Source organism: Ambystoma mexicanum, chromosome 8 (assembly GCF_040938575.1).
Source record: "Ambystoma mexicanum isolate Mex_15411 chromosome 8, UKY_AmexF1_1, whole genome shotgun sequence".
Taxonomy (NCBI): Eukaryota; Metazoa; Chordata; class Amphibia; order Caudata; family Ambystomatidae; genus Ambystoma; species Ambystoma mexicanum.
Window position 1 is genome coordinate 1,430,984,583 of NC_090929.1, and position 22,463 is coordinate 1,431,007,045.

Genomic DNA, 22,463 nt, shown 5'->3' on the forward strand with positions numbered 1-22,463 from the left:
AAATTTGCTTTCTGCGCACCACGTGAAGAGGCCTTCTTTACGTTTCAACAAACACAGCTAAATAAAGGAACTGAAGAGTTATGTGAAAGCCCAATTTCTCCTGAATACGTGGATGCCATGGAAGACCTTTGGAACGACCATGAACATTCCCCGAACCCCCGTTCTTCTCCCATTAAAAAACAAAGTTTGGCTCTTTCTCAAAAAGTCCACGACCCCCTGACCTTTGCAGAGCCCTTGATTCAAAAAGGACATAACCAAAACTGCAGCTTAAAGCCACCATCAAAATCAACTATGTGCAAAAGCATCAAATCAACAAGCCCACTAGCCGCAAAAAAGGATGCACTCAGAGCAAATAAAAGCTACACTCAAAATCTTACTCAAAAGAGTAAAGCAAGAGCAAATTCTCTCTCGGACATAAAATCAATTAGATGGCACTTTAATAAAAAAGATCTTGGAACCGCAACAAAAGTAGCCCCCGGTATCTCCGGGGAACAATGTTCAATGACAGCTGAACTAGAAGTCACTGATCAAGAATTACTTCAAGCGACTGGAACTGGAGAACCAGTTGCAAGCGTAACGAATCAGACATCAGCAAAGGATGGAGACCGGAGGAGTCCTATTCTAGAGAATCACAGTCCATGCAATCCTGCCCGCACAGAGCTACCGCAAACTGCAGCTGGATCAGTCCTCAGTCAAGACTGCTCCTCGAAGCCACAAGAAGCACATAATGGACAAACACCAATCATTTCAACTACAGAAGCTGAGGCCTTGGCGGTGTTTACCAGCCCAACAAAAACCTCAACTCCTCACCCAAATAGATCGAAACGAGGTTTGGGAGAAGAAGTAATAACTCCAGCTAACTTCAAAACAGCCCCAGAAATAAAATCTAAATCTGTATTGACGCAGCCAAGCAAAATGAAAGAGTTCTACAATGAATTGCTGTTTTCAGCCACAGCAAATAACAGTTCGCAGAAACAAGCAGGTCAAACGAAAAGAAAGGACAGCGACATCGAACCAACCATAATTGAAAGTACAGACGAAGAAAATGATATTTCGTCTGCTAAAGCGCCTTTAAAGCGCAGCCAGGCAGAGATTGCCTATGATAAAATTGCACCAGCAATATTAAAAGCTAACGCAGAAGCCTGCGCTAACCTGCAAGCTGCAGTGGGATCTATGATGACAATAACCATGGCACCGTTCCTCAAATTATATGAAGTACTTTACGAAAACTACAAGGATCAATCAACTCTTTTGGCTCTAATTCAATCCAAATTAATATACATAGAATCGTATATTGCTACTATTAAAGAAAAGAGAGCAAGAGAGGAAGAAACAGAACATGTCATTTTCAAAACTCTTATCGATCTGATGGAAGATGCCAGAGAAGACAAGAAGGCGTTTCTCCACTGTTTCAGTGATACCATAACAATGATGAAACCGGATGTATTTAAGTATCAAGGTCAAACTATGGAAAAATGTACATCCACAGAAAACGCATGGAGTTATGCGAACGAAATTGATAATAAGACAGATAAAACAGCGGTCATTGACAGTCCACCAGAACAAGTGAGGCCGGAGTCATCAACGGGACAACAAAACATCATCTGCAAAGAAAAACCAGTGAATGCCTCCGCAACTGGTCCTGCTGTACAATCGGATATACAGGATTTGATAATAAATCCATCGATAGGCCATGTTGATAACTGTCCTAAGGTAGATAAAAATAAAGTTCTATTTCCTTTATTCGCTACAGAAAGTCCACTTGCATCAAAGGAAAAGGAAAAGGAAACGGGTGGCCAACCCAAACAAACTGCTGTGAAATGCTCCAAAAAAAAGGAAATTGCTTTGGGGAAAACAGCTAAGAAGTTAAAAAATCTACCACTGCCAAAACACACCTCGGCGGAAGGAACCCGTTTCTTCATTCGTAATTTGAAACCTATTGGAACGTGCCGCATAATGTTGAAAGAAGTTTCCAACTAAACGGCTCACAAAAATGCCAAAACTATAAAAATCGAGAATTTGTCCCAGAATCGATAACTGTAGACACAGATGAAGACGAATCCAATACTAGCGAAGACATGGATGCCCTCCTGCAACTCTCGGTCCACGAGTGCGACAGATCTGCAGACTCTGTCAGTCAAGAAGGCCCAGTGAACGCCGATCAAAAGGACAACGAGAACGAGGAACTAAATCACAGCGAGACCCAATCACCAGCATTTAAAACTTTACAGGAAAAAAGAGATTTGCTGGAACGCAAAAGCATAAATGAAATGAGACAACAACAATTATTGGACGCTATGCTGGACTATTCAAATCAGGAGAATCAGAAAAAGAAAGATATGCCTCGACGAGAAACCATAAGGAAAGAAACAAAAAAACAAAGTGATCGACTCCGAGCCAATACGTCCACGGAAAAGCGAGGTAAATTGGAGAAGAAAGGCCATAAACTCATAGTCGAACGAGTGTTGAAAGCTAGAGATGGTCTGATCCTAAATAGATCAAATCTTATGAGACTTTTGCACAACGTACCACAACTACGAGTCATTGAGCCTAATGACATCAAGATAGTGGCTTTTCCTAAAGAAGATGAAACCGATCGAATTTGCCTCCATCTGTTTTCAAAAGCAATTATGAATCTTATTTGGTTAGCTGCTGATGCACTCAGATCCCTTGGCTTAGACATCAAATCGGTTGAATCTAAAAACCAAGAACAAGGACCAAAACAGTTGCATAATTTGCCACGGACCCCGAGCCACTCCATCAAGGGCCGCCCTGTCAACAGATGATTTGAATGCAACACCAATAAGGTTCTCTCCAACAATTTTGCGAGGACCCACCGCTCTCAGAATGAGAATAAAAGGAAACGTAGGATGCAAGGCGTTGAGTCCTTTAGCTGGTAGCGAAGCAGCACTTGTGACAAAAATCGACACAACTAAGCCCTGGAATTGGCTCGCTGGGACATTATCCACAAAAAACAACCTTTAGATCGACTGCAGAGACGTCTCAAATAACCTGCGAATAGTGTCGTGGAACACTCGTGGGCATCGACATCTGCTGGATCATCTGAATAAGGAATTACTAAAGTCAGATATTATTTGCATCCAAGAATGCTGGCTTTTGGAACCCCCAGTCATGGGGGGGGTCCACATGTTTCCTTAAAGGATATAAAGGTCTGAAAGGGAGACCTTCCGCAGGACTGTTGACAGTGATAAAAAACGAATATAAAGGAAACATATTCCGGGTTATGACTCCCTCACCACTTATACAAATAATCATAATTCAGGAGCATAACAGAGGCTTTCATCAATTCAAGAAGCATTATCAAATTATTATGAATCTTTATTGGAATCTTAAAGCTAAGGATGGAGAGAAGTTCCTAGGAACTGTGCTTCAACACATTGACGAGCTGAGAGCCGAATTTGAGAAACCCACATTAATCATTTGTGGTGACCTCAATATAGACTGTATAAAGAAGTCTCATGTCGAACAAAGAGGAGTCTCACAACAGAGAGTAACGCGTACGAAAAGATGGTTAGCGGAGATGAATAGTCGAGACCTTTTGCAGGTAAATGGAAATGTGAACGGCGACCGACAAGGAGCAGTCACATGGGCTTCATATAATCAAAACGCAACTCTCGACTATTTCTTTGTGGATAGAGAAACGTTCAAAACTATCTCTTCGCTGAATATAATTCCAACAAGCAAAAACGACCACAAAATACTTCTCCTTACGTGTGTACTAACAATCAAACCACAGGAAAGTGCATCGGCCTATCAAAAAAACTGGCCTCACAAGGTTGAAACGAACAATGGCCTTAACAGATTACGAATAGCACCAAAAATGACATCGAAGCTCAAAAAAACCATAGAATGCTGGAAACTAACAACAAACATGGGAGTTGAATACGAATCATGTCTTTCCACCTTCAGAGTAAAATCAGGCTACAAGATACAGCCAAAAATTCCACGACTACATAAATATAACTCTGAACTGGCTTAAAGAAAATCAAAGCTAGCAACAAAGCTAAGAGCTCTAAACAAACTGAACACCGAGGGGGCATGTGAAGAAAAGGCAACGTTAAAAAAAGCCTACCGTAATTGGGCTAAATCTCACAGGGCCTTACTGTTTCAAAGAGACTCTGAAGAGATGCTATCAGCTTCCTCCAATAAAAACGCTAAATTTATGTGGGCTCTAATGAATCAAACAAGCGTACTACAAGGAACAGAACAGATAAACCCGATTCACGAAGGAAAATGGACCCAATATTTCCAAAAAGCTTATAGCCAGGAGATGCTAGAAGATGCTCAGATGCAAATAATCATGGATAAGACTCCATGGAATATACCATTCGAGAAGTCGGAAATCATTGTACTGATCAACAAGGCAAGCAGTTCGCGGGCACCTGGGCCCGATGGCCTAACAAACGCCATATTAAAACAAGCACCTGAAGTGTGGGCCGACATGTGCTACGTACTGTTTAAACGAATCATCAAAACTAAACAAATACCGGAATCTTGGACTAAAGCGATTATTATTCCCATTCACAAAAAGGGAGATAGATGCAAGCCTGAGAATTATCGTCCAATATCTTTGTTGGACGTAATAGGTAAAATATTTGCAGGTATCCTCTTAAAGAGATTAAAGGAATGGATCATACACTCAAGAAATTACGACCAACGGCAGACAGGGTTTGTTGAAAAAGTTGACTGCGGGCTAAATTTGCTCATACTCAACCTATTAAAGGCTAAAACTATCTGCGAAAAACAGAAACTTTACCTGGCGTGCATAGACATGGCCGCCGCTTTTGATAAAGTGGATAGACAAATCCTGTGGAAAAAGCTAAAGCAAAGGGGATGCCCTGAAGATCTCGTGGCCGCTATTAAAGCCATGCATACTGACACATGCATTCAAGTAAGGTTAAATCCAAAAGGTAACCAAACCGATCCCGACAACAAGAGGCCTAAAGCAAGGGTGCCCTATGGCAGCGATCCTTTATAACTTTTACATTCTGGAGATAAAGGACCGGCTTGTCATTCCGAGAGGCTGTTCGCCTAAAATAGGCACCTTACTAGTGGGCCATCTGTTGTACGCAGATGATTTGATCATCTTGGATAAGACCCCAATCGGTTTGCAGAAAAAATTGGAGGCCCTAGAAACATATGTCAAAGAAAATAATCAAGAAATAAATCCTGAAAAATCTGAAATCCTAATAATGAAAACATCAAGAGTCAGAGAAAAAGTCTTTCAAATGGTATGTCGGGAACAAAGTTATTCCAATAACAACGAGCGCAAAATACCTGGGAGCAATAATAAGTGCAGACTGGAACGACCAACCGTGGATAGAGCACATATTGCGTAAAATGAGTCAACTAACGGCACAAGCGCTTATATTGAAACAAAAAATTCGGAAAGTTTTCGATTCAACCAACAGTTGACTTTTATAATACAAAAGTTATTCCGTCTGTCGCTTATGCTGGAGATACAGCACTCAGAATACCATCAGAAACTTGGGGCAAGGTCTAAGCCATATTTTGGAGAAGACTAATGAGACTACCTCAATGTGTCCCAATGATCATAATACGACATGAATTGGGCTTGTACTCCCTGCAGGCCACAATCATATGGAAAGCCCTATTAACATTCAGAAAGACACTAATCAAAGATTGTCCACCTCAATATGAAATCTTAAAGGATGAAAACATAAAAGCGCAATTCTGGCCACTGTCTAGCTGGAAAGAAAAATGTAAAGATCTTTTACAGAACTTAAATATTTCTGAGGACACATGCAATAACCCTAAAAGGGTGAAGATTGCGTTACTGTGTGCTGACTGGGATAAAACAGAAACCGCTCGCGCCAATTCCAAATCTCACACTCTCTCAAATAATCTCAGATCAGTACCAAAAACTCTACCTAGTTATTTGAAAAAGAGTGGGAATCCTATTCATCGAGATCTAATCCTACGATTTAGATTAAATATCCTAAGAACAAAAACAAATTTGAAAAAATACGGCACAGTAAGTGATAACATGTGCCGGCTCTGTGAGCAGGAAGTGGAATCTTTAAAACACCTAATAATGTTTTGTCCTGAACTAAGATTAGCAAGAGATCTATTCTTACATCCAGCATTAACTTCGACGTGTGGGCTGGATTCCGATTTATGGTGGGAAACCTTGTATGACAACCCAAATCAGAAAACCACGAGAGCTCTTGGAATTTTCCTACAAATGATGATGGTCAAATTGGAAAACAAACAGGAATCACACAGTGAAATAGAAAAGGATCCCATGACGAAGGAAAAAGCATAATCTTTGAATTATGCCTATACTCAGGCCAAACCAAAGAGGACTTGAATAAACAATTAAAAATTGGCAAGTATGGGAGGAATTGCTATAGAAATATAAGGAAGACTCCAAGATATGGTTTGGCCTTGTAAGTGAGCGAAATAAGCAAAAGTTTGTATTTATTTACTCTATATGCTTAATAAATAAAAAAAAAAAGAGGGCGATGAATGGAAGACGGCCTTCCGCACCAAGTATGGGCTATTTGAATATCAGGTCATGCCCTTCGGACTTTGCAATGCCCCGGCCGCCTTTCAATATTTTATGAACGATGTCCTCAGAGAACTCATAGATGTATGTGTTGTTGTTTACATTGACGACATCCTCGTTTATTCTTCATCAGAGTCTGAACATCGGAAACACGTGAAAATGGTCCTCGAGAGGTTGCGTCAACACAGACTTTTCGCTAAGTTGGAAAAATGTGTTTTCAACGTGACTGAAGTTGAATTCTTGGGATTCATATCACCTAGCGGAGTGCGTATGGATTCAAGGAAGGTCGATGCAATTCTCAAATGGCCATCACCATCCTCCGTAAAAGGGGTTCAAAGCATGTTAGGCTTCGCCAACTTTTACCGCAGGTTTATCCCCGAATTCTCTCGAATAGTCCAGCCCATCACCGCCTTGTTAAAGAAAAACAAACGTTTTGAATGGTCTACCGAGGCGGAACAAGCTTTCCAGAATTTGAAGACAAAATTCATCTCTGCACCAATTCTAAAATATCCTCGCCCCGAACTCCCCTACATCGTTGAAACTGATGCTTCGAGCCTTGCCATGGGGGCAGTTCTATCACAGAAGGACCCAGTAACCAATCAGTTACATCCCGTGGCATTCTGGTCTCGCAAATTCTCGCCTCCTGAGATCAATTACACTATTACTGATAAGGAACTTCTGGCTATCAAGTCTGCCTTTAAGGCTTGGCGGCATTATCTTCTGGGGGCCCGACACACCGTTACTGTGATTACGGATCACCAAAACCTGCAATATTTGAAAACCGCAAAAGCCCAATCCTCTAGACAACTCCTTTGGGCACTATTCTTTGCCGAGTTTGACTTCATAATTACCTATCGACCTGGTACAAAAAACGGTAAAGCTGATGCCCTTTCTCGGATGGGAGTGGAGGAACACTTGACCAACCCTAAACCTGTACCTATCATTCCCGAACAAAGAATTCTGGGTGTAATAACCACACAATCCATGGCAACTTATAACTCCAGCAGAAATACAGAATTGGCATCTGCAGGGAAAGGACTTTGCAGTAAAGGACAACTTATTGTACTTCCAAGAACGATTATACCTGCCCAGCACAGATTTACAGAAAAAGGTGATCTCTTGTTATCACGAGTCTCTAATGGAAGGACATCCCGGTATGGCCAAAACCTCAGAAAAGATCAAGCGCTACTTCTGGTGGCCGTCTTGGAAAAAAGATATCAGAGACTTTATAATGTCCTGTGGAGTATGCGCCCAAAACAAGAGTCAAAAGGAAAGACCAGCCGGCCTCCTACGCCCTATTGACATCCCACCTCGCCCTTGGCATATGCTTTCTATGGACTTCATCACCGACCTACCTCCATGCTCCGGATACAATACGATCCTGGTAATCGTGGACTTATTCTCCAAGATGGCGCATTTCATTCCACTCAAAGGCTTGCCAACAGCAACAACTCTGGCCCGAGAATTTCTCGAAAACATCGTCCGATTGCACGGTTTTCCTTCAGTGCTAATTTGTTAGCCACTGTGACCGAAGGGCTTTTACTCTGTCTGAATCGGGTTTGAGTCCTTGGTGCATTTTGCCTTTGGCGGGCATAAACCATGAAACCTGTCCAGTTTCCTACCATTCATTCCAGCCTAGCTGTATGACGCCCAAGTGTCTGGGGTGGGCAGGTAGTGAGGGAGCAGCCCGAAACTCCCTGCGCTTAGCCTCCTAGTAGACCCAAATGCACTCTGGTGTGATTGGCTGGCTGGCTGACTGTCCGGCAAGGACAGCAACGCCGTTGGGTGAGTGTCAGCTAGGCTGGAATGAATGGTAGGAAACTGGATAGACCTACAGCTCACATTACCCCTCCTTAAGATAAGCCTGGCTGCTCAGTCACCCTACCAACTTGTGTAGTACAGACCTACATTAAAAGGTGGGTTACCGAATACCAAGAATATGCACACATTACCTAACAGTGGCCTCCTAAAATCTGGCCAGATTTTAGAAATCTACCTTAACGGTGAGTTCCATTGACTGTCACCGCACACAGGCAAGGATCCTTTTATTGGAAGAACTTCCAGAGCAGGGTCTCTTGAAGCTGGGGGGCTGAAATTCGGTAGGAAGGCAATTTAGACCACAAGCTGGTGACCACGAAGGTCTGCTGCAAACGTGGAACTGCAACAATTCTGGAAAGGTAGCTGATCAGTCCTCCCCTCCCACCCCCAAGTCGTTCAGGGACACTTAGAGAATGGTTGGTCCCCCCAGTCCAGTTGTTGAAGCACTGCTTGGGTCTTTGCAGATCAGGTAGCCGAACACAGCTACACTGAGCCAGATGCAGGAAGGGATAGTTGTCGAGAAACAAGATCCTTGTGCAACGCCACATGTTTGTATTGGGTCTGCCGAGGTGGAGAAAACTCTCATTCTTCTATTCTCTAGGAATGACTGGACCCACACTATGGCTTCGCCCGAGAAGTGGGCAGCCAGTGCTAGCTGTTTGCATAAAACTGCATGGTCCAGCAAGTCACTTATGCCCCCACATCCAGGTTTATAGGCACCACAGATATGGAGTGGGACCAAATGGTCCCACCCCCTTCCTGAGCCACACTCCCACACTTGTTTATTAATTTTTAGGGCGCACTGAACCCTTAGGTAACTGGGCGCAAAGAATACTTACAGCTTAGTTACATAGTAGAGAAAGGCAAGGTAGGGTGGGTACATCGTATAGACAAGTGGTTGGGTGAGGTAAAAGCCTACATAGTTACAAGAGTCAGGATAAAGTACATTCAGAAGCCAGCTACAGAGGTACCATCAAGTGCAGGAGATGGTTCAGAAGCTAAGTGCCAGTGGGTCAGTCGTAGTGGTCGTTAGATTGTAGCCAGTTAAGGGTTTTGTGTCTGAAGCAATCGTATGATTGGTCTATTCTGAGATCAAATGGAGTGCATTCCAGTGCTGGGCAGCTTTTACCGGAAAGCAGTTTCCACCTTTTTTTTTTAACCTGAATCTAGGTATTTGTAGGCAGTGGGAGTTAACCACTCTGGAAGGGCGGGGTCGATGTTCTTCTGACTATTCCTTCCTTAAGGTAAGGTGGGGCTGCATTATTAAGACACTTGAAGGTTAGCGAGACAGTTTTGAGAAGTATCCTATCCTATTTTAAGCCAGTGGTGATCTCTTCTCGTATTTGATACATGTTCTCTGGAAGGTAAGTTGAGGACCGTTCTGAGGGCATTATTCTGCAGTGTCTAGATTTTGTTAACAATGTATTTATTGGCACCTAGATGTAGGATGTTGCAGTAGTCCAGTTTAGATTGTATTAGAGCATTGGCTAAGATAATGCAGCTGGTTTGTGTTAGGAATGGCCTGCATGATCTAATACGTTTACAGGTATAGGCGGTAGATGAAGCCCGAGAGTTTACCTCTTTTCTCAAGCTTAGGGTAGAGTCGAGGTAGAATCCTAGCATCTTAACTTCTTTGGCTACTGAGATTATATTGCCATCGATGTTGAAAGCAGAGTAGTTGGTGTCAAGTTTTTTAGATTAGTGGCAGAGGCAAGAATCGGGGTTTCTGTTTTATCGTCAGACAGAGGCCATGGGTTGCCATCCATGCCTGATTGAAGAGGTACATTTCATTTACCAAGGCCATATCAAACAAAATTGCCCGAAAGGCGAATGAGGATCTGGGTGTCATCTGCGTAATTTGTGTAGGTGACACCTAGTCTGTCCAATTTGTCAAAGGGGCTTGGTAAATATATTATACATAGTTGTCGAGAAACAAGATCCTTGTGCAATGCCACATGTTCGTATTGGTGCAAAGGCTCCCGACAGGTCAAGAAGGAGCAACATGGCAGTTTTACCTTTGTCATTGAGCTTGTCAATTTGTGCCTTGAGGTTGATTAAGGGCGTCTCCGTACCATGTTTTCTGAATCCGGATTGGCGGGAGCCTAGGAGCTGGTTGGCTTCAAGATATTTCTGAATTTGAAGATAGGCTACTCTATTATCTTGAGGAGTAAGGGTACCGTGGTGATAGGCCTGTAGTTGGTAGGGATGGATGGGTGTAACGTTTGTTTCTTGAGGAGGTAAAAGCCAGGACAGTATTAGCTGAGAAGGGAGGCATTAATGCATTTTGAAATGAAGGGGGCTAAATCTCTTGCAGCATCCTTTATTATTTGGGCCGGGCAATTGTCACCCTTACAGTTAGAAGGCTTCAAAGATGCGATGATGTTTTCAGTTTCCTGAATGGGTACTTAAGTAAATTTGAACTGTGCTGGACAAGGCATGTCTTTGGAATAGTTGTAGGTGGTGTCTCAGTACGAGGCAAGGAGGCCTTTTTTTATTTTCAATTTTAGTTTGAAGTGTTATTTTGTTGGCTAGGGCATTATTGATGCTAGTACACAATTGTTTGTCTTTGGGTATATTGTCAGGTGGAGGTATGGGGATTTTAATTTCCGAAGGATCACAAACAGTTCCTTAGTATTGGAACTGTCATTTGAGATTCTTTTGTTGAAGAGATCTTTTTTTAGTACAGATAATTTCTTTTTTGTAGTTAGCAAAGTACTTTAGTTGCAGTTTGTTTTCATCAATAGGGGAATGTTTTCATCGGGTTTCTAATTCTCTTTTGCAGTCTTAGTGCTTTAAGGTGAGGGGTAAACCAGACGTTGAGGTATGCCTACTGTTTACTCTTACGTAAATTGAGTGGCGCAATGGTGTCAAGGGTCGGAGTCCTAGTTTTGTTGTAGAGATCCGCCAGGCGATCGGGGTCTGAGCTATTTAGGAGGCCATTAATAACTGGAAGGATGAGTGGTAGAAGTTTGCCAGGTGTAATGTTGTTTTTTGATCTGGTAGGGAGGGGAGGTGCCATGACTATCTTTGGCTGTTTGTCTATAGTTATGCAGAAGTCGATTAAGTTGTGGTCTGTCCATAGTTCGGGGTGTCATTTTAGTAATGGATGTAGAGCAGTTCAAGGTGGCAACCCAGTTTAAGGTCCTTCCTTTGTCATGAGTTAGAGAGAGGACTTTTTTGGGTTAGGCTATGTTCAGTGAGCATTGTCGCTATTGCTTGGGCTTGTTTGTCTGGATCATTGAATCCTATGTTGAAGTCGCCCAGTATGAGTAATTGAGGAGTCTTTGGTATTATTGGCTAGGAGACCGGATAAGTCCTCCACAAATGTGCCGATAGGCCCTGGTGGCCTGTATATTAGGTAGATAGTTAGGGTGTGGCAATGGGATATAGGCAATTTGGCGGTGAGGAGTTTGCATGATTTGAGTGGGGATTGAGTTAGAAGTCTTAAGGTAAGGTTGGTTTTAGCTATAGCATTAGGTCTGTCCATTCTGATGATTTGATAATCCGGTATAGCTAATGTGAGGGCTGCCTCGTGAAGCCAGGATTCTGTAACAGCTAGGAAGTCTAGATCATCAGTAGTTAAGATGTCTGCTATTTTGGCATGCACCACTACAGACCTGCCATTAATCAAGGCTCCAGATACTGTAGTTGTGTTGTGTGGTTTCTGGGGTTCCATATTAGTTGGTTTATGTTTAGTTTTGATGCAGAGTGTCGTTAGTGTAGAGGTTTGCTCAGTATGCAAAGTATTTAGTTTGTAGCTGGAGCAGGAGTTTAGGTCCTTGTTGCTGTTAGTTCTAGGTTCATGAAGGCAGGATAGTCTAGCTCGAAGCCTAGTATTTCTATCGAGTGTGGGACATGGTACTTGCCTAGTTTGGGACATAGTTAAGTAGATTATTGGTAGGGTGAGCAACAATAGAAAGGACACCAGGGTCTTTCTGAGGAGCATCGTTTTTAGATGGGTGTAGAATAGGGTAGTAAGGATGTGGTAGTACAGTCAGGAGGGTTAGTCACCAAATGTGTATAAAGGTATGCTATTCCGGCATAGGCAGGGCAGTTATGCGTCGGGATAGGCTAGTCCGACATAGGTAAAGCAGTCGTAAATCGAAAGTAGGCAGGTCTATCATAGCCAAGTGCAGTTTTAAATCGGCACGTCTAGCATATGTATGGCAATTGATAATCAAGATAGGCTGGTCTGGAGCTAATGCAGAGTTAAAACTAGTAAAGACTAGTCAATATCAGCAATGGTTGGTTAGATAGTAGTTGATACTGTTTAGAGTGTGGCCATTTAGGACAATTACCCAATGTTGGGCTATTATGCGACAAATGTTTAAGCAAAAGATATAATACAGAACAATAAGAATAATCAAGATACAGTATAGTATGACAGTTGGTCGAGGTGCAATTGACTTGCGAAAGCAGCAGCTTTCCTGGGCAAGTGCATGACCGTGTATGGGATTTTCTACAAAGGCCAGACAATATGGCCAAAGACAAGTGAAATTGTTGTGGTGTGGCCATTTTAGGGCACTTGCCACGTTTAGTAGCCATGCACAGTAAATACAAATGTGCACACTAGAAACTACAGAAATAGTAAAATAGATTTTCTGCCACCTGCTTGTCTTTAGGCACTGTTAGGGAGAATTCTCTGTTCAGGCTAATTTCCCAAACCTAGTGAGTCCCAAAGCAGCTTTGCTGGATTTTTGGGGTTTGTTTTTTTCTGCTAAGAGACTCTTTTTCTCCCACGCTTAGGCATGATTTGAGAATGTCCTTTGACTTTGTAATGTGTTTTATGGGCTAGTGGTCTTTTACTCCATAGGGCTTCATGTGGTTTTGGTATGTGTTACACTGCACCCTCAGTGCAGTAACACAGGGGTGTCATAGTGACCCCCAAACATGGACTCCATACCGTGGGACTGACTGCTGTCTCCCAGGGCATGTAAAGTCACCATTGACTTTACTAGCCTTAAATTGTGAACAGAACCAGTACAAACCATCATATTGTGGAAGTAGGGGTAATTAGATTGCCCCTGGGTCTGTTTTTCGAGGGGGCACTGTGCAGTCCCCCCTCATCGAGTTTCTGGCTGGTGGCAGTGGTTACCACGCGAAATATTCCACCGGAATATTTCCTATAGGATTTTTCCATTCACTTTAAACGCACCACTTTTTTGGTGCAATGTTAAATGGGTTATTTAATATTTATTCCTCGGTTGGGTCTTTTTGCCAGGACTCGGTTTTAAAATGGGGTTTGTGTTCGCCTCTAACTCCAACCCAAGTCGAGCCCTTTGTTCCACTTTTGGCGGGCTTCTGCACAGAAGGGTCTACAGGATGTGTGGGAGGGGGGGGGGATAGGCACCCTGGACTGAGTTGCCTCGTCAACTCTAGTCGCACGCTTGTGTGATTGGCCCAGTGGTGAGCCGCCCGGCTCACCACTTAGCATGTTTGAGTGACAGCTAGGACTGGTGAATGGGGGTTTTCTGCATAAAAGCAGGGCTTTGGGGACTGGAACTTCAGAGGTCGCCACAGGACCTAAAGAATCCGAAGAGGGAGAAGCTGAGCCGACCTGCAACGACACCACCGGTGGAGCCCTGCTGAACCGCCTCACCACCTCCCGACGACAGAGAAGATCTTCATCCTGGAGAGTCTTCTTCCTTTGAACTGGTGGGGTTAACCAGTTCGCCCTCTTTTCGCCTTCCTGGATCGTCTCGTGGTCGAATCGCCCGTGCCAAGCACCCCGGCGGCCGGATAGCCACACTTCACCGCTACCGCGAATAAAAGGTTAGTACCTTTTAACCGAGAAACTCCGCGGCTGGTTTCTTCCCTGGCAGTGCAACGACCTCCAGCTTTCCTCCACGTCGACATCTTCTCTTCCCCTGGATGAAGCACCGACTTGCACCCGCTGCCGGGAACAACTGCCCCCGCTGTAGCTTTCTCACAATTGCAGGTACTGTGTCCCGCCTGGTCTCCCTTGCAACAGACTGTTCAAGGTGTCCCGTAAATCTTTGACAGACTATCGTGGGGTGACCAGGGACCTGTTAACTAACTTTTCGGAACTGATCCAACTAGTTTTGAACTATCTGCAAAGACTTTTAAAGTATAATTCAACTGTGTGATCTTGGGCACATTCCGCCTTGCTCTCTCCAAGAGTGGGCTTGGACTATGAACTTTTTGCTCTACAGTAGACCCTGCCTTTCTTGACTTGCTGTGATTCTTTAAAAGTGTTGGTATTGTGTGTTTTTCTATTTCTGCCTTTTCTCTCCCTTTTTAAATAATTATTGGAGTGCCATCTATGGTTATGCGCTCACCTCTGTTTTGCTAAATAAGTGGTGTATTAACCTAGACTTGTCAAATAATTAATTGGGAGGTGTATATATTTCTAGTGACTGTGTTTGAACTTGCTTGACATATTAATGCCAGTGTATTTTTACAAGTGTTTTTAAATAAATAATTATATACTTTTATACCAAAGCTCTGGTCAGTGTTTGCTTGTACTACTGTATTCCTAGCCCTATTGTGTATACTCTACATACTGCCTAACTCTTCTTGAGAGAAGTCTGACTGCTCAGCCACAGCTACCAGGTAAATCTGGGTGGTACAGACTGCTACCAATTGGGTTTACTGCCAACACCTGTAGTCCTAAACCTTTTGCAGTGGTCCCTAAGGGAACTGCACAGGTTTCTGCCTAACAGGCACTTATAGAAGTATTCAGAAATCCCAAGTGTAAAAGACTAGGCTGATGCAAAAGTATCCCCTTTGCACTGCATTGTAAGATGCTCTGTGCAATGTTAAACATTTACAAAAATCAAGACATTGCCGATCTGGACGGAAAGTTTCTACATAAATGTTAGGCAGTAACCTCTGGGACCACTACACACAACTCTGACTACAGGTATAGGAATTCCAACCTTTGGTATAAGCTTGTACTACACAGTTTTGGAAGCGTGTTGAGCAGCCAGGCTTATCTCAAGAAGGGTCAATGTAAGCTGTGGTGGAGTTAGCGATTCATAGTTACAAGTATACAAATAAACTCTTACACTCCAGGGTTCTTGCATAAACAATTTATCAGTCAGTTAGAATAAGCCTTCTTCAGAAGGGAGTAATATAATAGTAACACACAAATACACTTCAATACTATACACTCTTAGTTTCTAAATCAGTTAAGACCCTTTTGGAATGGCCCACAGACACAACCTACACCCACAGGGGACTTCAATAGCTACGGTGCTGGCATCATTAATATCTTACTGTTGGCATTTAGAATACTTTTCGAAGTTGGTAAAAGGCAAAGGTTATTAGAACAAGAGACCCCAAATATTCTTAAGCAGGCAAATACCTTTTGGATCCCTCAAGAAGAGTCATACAATTCAATAGGCTAAGCCAAAGTCAATGGGCAAAGTCTTGTATAGGATGAAACACCTCTGGTGAGTAAATGGAAAAGTCTTTGCACAAGTTCTTGGGAATCTTTGATGAAAATAAGAATCGAATGTAGGGCCACAAGCTGATTAGACTTGTGGGTTGTAGAAGTTGCAAGAACTCTACAGTAAGAGGCCAGTTCTCTCAGACTTTTTACAGTACCCTAGAAATGAAGAAAAGATGCATCTGATGACTTCTGTTCCTGTGCAGCTTTGCAGATCTCACTGTTCCTGGGCATCAGTCGTGGGGACATGAGGGAGGACATTGGGGGACTCCTGCAATGCACTGGGACGGTCAAAACTCACAACCGGCAAACTTCAGTTTCAGTGGCTGTTCAGTGTTTCAGCTCCTTGCGTCTACCGCAAATAGCAACACTGTGGTTCCTGGCTGTCGAGATGGACTTTCCTTGCTTCTGGGGCAACGCATACAATCTGGTGTTCCTCTCGCTGGCTATACGGTTTCCAGCAGCAACTGTGTGGTAGCTTACTTTGGAGTTTATTGGTCCCGCTAACTCAAGGGGAGAAGTCGTCCATGCAGGGGCTTCTCTGTTGATACGAACTTGGCGTTTTGGCACTGCAGCAGGGCTTCACCGGGCAAACCAACGATCTAGGAGTTGCAGCAGGCATCCTCTTAAAGTTCTTCTTCGGTTCCTTCATCCAGTGGTCAACTCTGCCTTCTAAGCCAAAAGTCTTGCCTTTTATTCAGTTCTCTCCCATTCATTCCAGCCTGGCTGGCTGGCTGTCAGTCACTAAGCAGGGTGGCTGTCCTTGCCGGACAGTCGCCACAGAGTGCATTTGGGTCTCCTAGGAGACCAAGCACAGGGAGTTTCGGCACCTCCCTCACTTCCTGCATACCCCAGACACCCTGGAGCCAGAGACCAAACATGGTTTGGAGCGCAGAGTAAGTTTCAAGAAGGACCTTTCCACAAAGAAATGGCAAAAAAAGACACGCCATTTTGACAAAAATTGCACCCTTGGGTGCTTTACTGTAGCAGCAAACGCAGCCCGTGGTAAATGCACACCATGGTAGTTAAAACGAAACTGCTGCCACCAGCCATTCAGTGAGAAAAGGGTAACATAAAAATGTTACATGAGAAGCTAGACAAAGGGGATACTAGGTAACCTCTCCAGCACTCTATTGTAATAAGGTGTGCTGGGACTAGAAAGTTACAATGGTAAGTAAAGTCAATTTCACTTTACTGCTCTTGGAAACAGTTTATCCAAGAGAAGCTATTTAAACCTTTGGGAAATCTGAGAGACTTCCCTGTGCCACTGCACTGAAGGTGCTGTGTGACACAATGTAAAAGATGATGCCTATGGAGTTTCAGACTCCACAACCATAAGAAAGTGTTCAAAATCACATTAAAATACATGAGAAAGTGGGTAAAAAGGGTTGCTCTCTCTCTCCAGGTTAAAACAAATCAAGTCCTCAAAATCTAGCAAAGTTGCTCGAGTCTCCTAAGGTGGAGGGAATTAGCACATTTCTGAGAATTCTCCCTAACAATAAAAAAATGAGCAAAAGCTGAGGGGAATGAAGCTTCACATCCTTGCAAAATGTCAGGACCTTTAGAAAAACAAAAGCAGAACGTTTTGGGGTGCATAGAACTATGGAGGTAAAGTTGCCAAAAAGATGACTTTCCGAACACCCATCACAGGTTCTGTTATGCCTCCTTCATTTTCTCGACTCAGGTCTAGTATTTAATTCCCTTAAAGGAACAGGACAGCTTAAAAGTTCAAATCTTGAATATCTTATGTGTTCTTGTCTGTTTCCGATTTGTGTTTCCTTCATGAAGTGCCTTACCCTTTAGAAGATCCCCCATGCATTCTAGTCTGAAAGACTTTATTAGTGCACAGAAAAAATAAGCATAGATCTTTGCAGCATGAAATATAAATGACTTAAATAGTACTGCAACAACGTCGTTCTCCTGCTCCTGTATGCATTTTCACCCGAGAAAGCTAGAGGACAAGTGCACTTGAAAAAAATGTATGACGCTCCCTTGCCAAAACACCTTACCCCTGCTCTTTTCCCAAGGTTACAGGCAATATTTTTAAATGCCAAGCTGGTTTTGCTGAAAGGTTGTCGTAACTTAATTTTAGTTCTGTGCTTCCTTTTTCCTATATTACTGTTGAACATTTCTGCTTTCTGTTTGCTAGTTTAAAAAGATGTGCTTATTCCCCCCCCCTTTCAGTCTTGCTTTCTCTGTCCTTCAGTTTTTTTGTCAATCTTTCTTCAACCCTTTGCATCTGGCAGAAAAATGCAGCATTACTTTCTTTATTGCTGGTCATATTTACGAAATTGCATTAATTTATTTTCAATTATTTAGATTTGGACAATGCTGCCTGGATTCTGCACTAGTCCAACAGATGTGTCAGTGTCTTTTAAAACTCTGGCCCGCACTCTTGGAATGGCCATCAGTGACCGAGCTGACCTGCGTCTCACTGTTTGCCAGTCACTGCGGACACTCATTAACAAAGGTTGCAAAGCAGGTAAGATCCTGATTTTACTGGCAGATGTGCAATAACCTTGCAAAAGATTTGCTTTTTTTGACCTTACCCTCCATAGATTCCTATGGGCGCTCCAGAAATGTCTTACTTTTTTTAACCCTGTCCAGATTTTTGGAGGACCGTAAAGCTTCTGCTTTCTCCAGCATGGGGTCTGGCATGGATTCACATGCTCATGAATATTCCCCGTCGTCAGGCTGGGAATCCTCGGTAAAGGAAAAAATCAGTATCAATTTTGTTTCTGATCTGTCTTTCTCAGTAGTAACCAATCACTGGTCTCTGGGTCATACTGCCCCCAGCCAATGACTGCCCTCTCCCTAAGCCCCGCCTCTGGCAGCCATCTTCAGATTTTTACCGCACGCTCAAGTGTTGGGAGTCCTCATGCTTAGCTCTCGAGCTTTTGCTGCGTTTTCGCACTTTTTCAAAGAGAATTTCTAATTTTTCGGTCAGAGCCTCAAGCTCCACCGTCTCTACATCCGATTAATGGGGATCCGTGTCAGATTTTTCTACGCCCCTCAAGGGTGAAGATTTTGTCGAGTTATGCTTCTTGGAGGATTCCAGAAGTTTCTGCGGGCCTACCCGAACATGGCCCAGGATAAAGGAAGCTCGACGCCCGGAAAGCTGTTCAGGGTCTGCCCTGGATGCCAGCTACAAAAATGTGTTCAAGGAGGACGAGCATTCGAAATGTCTCTACTGCCTTCATGGGGACAAAACACACGTGGAGAAGGACTGTGCTTTTTGCAGGAACATGTCGGAATGGACCATCAGGGACCGACGCCTTCGTCTCTCCAACTGGCTGGAAGGAAGGAGTCCGTCAGGTGAGAAGATGAAGAAGTCCGAGCGGTCTTCCAAGTCCTGTGAGTGCGCCCCTGGCGACGGGGGCTCAACAGAAGGCAAAGCACCGCGAGCCTGCGGGCACCGGGAGCGCCGAACGGTCGGGCTCTTCGGCTGCCAGGCAGGGCATGCCTTCCCCGGCACCATCAACCACGAGCCAACGCTCTGGTTCGGGGAAGAGGACATCCGAGAACCCGGGTAAGCCTCTGGAGAGGCCCCGGTTCATCTCAAAGGATTCGGCCGAGGGGGAGCGAGGCGGTGACACCCCCCCCAAGGTGAAGGCCTCAAACGTGCCTAGGGAGGTAAAGGCATTGATTCACCTGGCCAAGGCCTCTATCGAGGGAGTTGCGGCTGCTCTGGAGCAGCCTGTGGAGGCTACACCAGTGGAGGCGACCTCGGGGCCCAGAGTCTCCCTGCCTCCACGGAGGGAAGCCTCTTTCAGACCTATCGGTAAGACCCCTGTGAAGACCCCGGCGGAAAAAGAGGGGGGGGGCGGTGGCCATTGTGGACACGGACACAACATCGGAGGAGGAGTTGGCAGAAGTCCTAGAGGGCCTCGACGAGGGCGTCGGAAGCCCATCCCCATGGGAGGGATCCCGACGAGGGTGACGAAAGTGACGGCGGCACTGGCGAGGGTCCTAGTCAGCCGTCGCTCCCGTCTCTTCCGGAGCCGCAGGATAACTCAGCGGCCATTTTGTTGGCGATACAATCCTTATGTTCAGAGATGAGGACGAGATTGCCCTTACCACCGACGGAGGACCCGGTACCAGGTCCGGCGGAGGAACCAGAGCCGGTCCCGGCGGGAAGCCCCCCGAACGAGAGAAGATGGATCCACCCAGCCCCGCCTACTCAGCCCTCGCGGCCTGCTCGGCCTTTACCCACGTCCCCCGTCCCTGGGGATGACACAGGAACAGACACGGCCACAACGGGTACCGACGACGGCGGCGGTGACGACGGGACGGAGCTCCCATCACCAGCCCGGGCCTCCCCGTCCGATGAGATCGGATCTTTCCACGCAGTGATCTCCAGGACATCCAAGCTTTTTCAGCTCTGCCCCGAGGAGAAGGAAGGTTTCCTTTACCAACAGCGCGAGGCCAGGAGGAAGTCAGTCCTCGCTGTGCCTCTGCTGGATGACATCTGGGACGAGGGTCTCGCCCTTCTCAAGAACCCTTCTACGACGCCTGCCAAGAAGGATCGGTATGGGAAGAAGTACCGGATCCACGACGCGGCCCCTCTGTGTCTTAGGGCACAACCTACCCCGGACTCGCTCGTCTCAGCGGCGGCCAAGAAGAAAGCGGGGGGGGGGGCGCGCATCGGTCTCAACGTCAACTTCCCCGCCGGGCGGCGAAGGGAAGAAGTTGGACGCAATGGGACGAGTTATCTTGTCGGTGGCGACAACGATTAAGGCGGCCAACGCTCTCGCGATCGTGGCCTGCTACGACAGGGAGTTATGGTTCAAGATCACCCCCATGTTGGACTTCCTACCGAATGACAAGAGGTCCAAGGCCCTGGAGATCTTGCAAGAAGGCGAAGTGGCATCAGACCACGCCATTACGGTGGCAACAGACATTGCCGCACCAGTTTCCGCCAGCTAGGCAACAGCGATTGCCTTAGACGACGAGGTTGGCTCAAGGCGACGGATTTCCACCAGGATGTGCAAGCCAAGGTGCTGGACATGCCGTTCGACGGTAACAACCTGTTTGGGAAAACGGTGGATGAGTCCCTCCAAGCCATCAAGGTGGACACAGAGACTGCTAGGCCCCTAGGCGTCCTCTGGCAACGGAGGCCGTCCTTTCGGAGCGCCAGAGGCAAGCAGAGTGCCTCCAAGGGATTCGTCAGTGGCTCCTCTGCGTACCGCCAAGCGGCCCGCTCCTCGTCGCAGGAAGCCTATAGAGGACGAGCCAAGTCGGGGAGACCCCGCCGTCATCGCCAGGGTGGCAAGGCGTCCACCAAGCAAGATTGAAACGACAGCGGGGTCGGACCCCCACCGAAGCACCCCGGTGGGAGGCTGGCTGGCGAAGTTGGTCAGCGTGTGGAAGTCCATCTCCACCGACCGTTGGGTGCTGGATGCCCTGGCCCAGGGGCACACCCTAGAATTTCTAAAGAAGTGCCCCCGCATTCCACCCATTGTCAGGAAGGAAAATCGCATCCCTCATCTACTCTTGGAGGTGAGGGCGTTGCTCAGAAAAGGTGCCATCGAGCTCGTCCCGAAGAGGCTCCGGGGCTCCAGAGTATACTCAAGGTACTTCCTAGTAAAAAAAGACTGGAGGATGGTGCCCCATCCTGGACCTGCGACGGCTGAACAAATGCATCAAGGCACAGAAATTCCGGATGGTCACCCTCCATCACGTGCTGGGACAGCTGGAGGAGTGTGATTTCCTGTAGTCGTTGGATTTGGAGGATGCGTACTTCCACATCCCCATTTTGAAAGGTCACCGAAAGTTCCTCAGGTTCATGGTCCAAGGACGGCACTACTAGTTCAAGGCCCTCCCGTTCGGATTGAAGTCGGCACCCAGGGTGTTCAAGTGCCTCGCACTGGTGGCGGTGCGGCTGCACCTGCAGGGGATCCACGTCTACCCCTACCCGACGACTGTCTCATCCGAGCAGGGACAAGGGAGCTCACCGTGGATCACACAGCAAAGACCGTCCAGCTGCTCTTGGACCTGGGATTCTCCATCAACTTTCCCAAATCCCACCTGGTCCCGTCGCAAGTCGCACTGTTTCTGGGAGCAAAGCTCGACACAGTGGCACACTTGGCCTCACCGTCGGAAGAAAGGAAGGCCATCCTGGGCAAGGTGCAGCGCCTGCTGGCCACGGACGTGGCCAGGGTGAGGTCCATCAAGTCCCTCCTCGGGATGATGTCCTCCTGCATATATCTTGTGCGCCTGTGCAGGCTTCGGATGCGCCCTCTGCAAGAGTTCCTCGACTCACGCTGGATCCAAGCGACGGGCAGCTTCGAGGACAGGATCTCGCTCAACGAGACTTTCCGGCGAGCGATCCGGTGGTGGGGCACCCGCGCTCATCTGACGGCAGGCACAAACTTTCAGACCCCATCCCACCAGATAACGGTGATGACGAATGCCTCCCTGGAAGGGTGGGGAGCGCACACCGGAGAACTTCACGCGAGAGGCCTCTGGCTCCCGGAGGAGAAGACGCTCCACAACATCCTGGAGCTCTGTGCAGTGTTCTGGGCCCCCCGGTCCTTTCTCCCGTCCCTCAAGGGCAAGGTGGTGAGAATCTTCACGGACAACACCACCACGATGTTCTACATCCGGAAGCAGAGAGGAACCAGATCCCCAGCCCTCTCCAAGGAAGCCCAGGATCTGTGGCATTGGGCCGTCGCCCAAGGGATG

At 46.0% G+C, this 22,463-nt stretch overlaps 1 protein-coding gene across 1 annotated transcript in view; it reads left to right on the forward strand.

Annotated features, from left to right (window-relative positions):
• Window positions 1-22,463, forward strand: part of RRP12 (ribosomal RNA processing 12 homolog) — a 1,372,062-nt gene that overhangs the window by 463,860 nt on the left and 885,739 nt on the right. Inside the window, exon 17 of the mRNA XM_069611582.1 lies at window positions 18,099-18,261. Coding sequence (XP_069467683.1) covers window positions 18,099-18,261 — 163 coding nt within the window. The remainder of the gene's footprint in view (window positions 1-18,098; window positions 18,262-22,463) is intronic.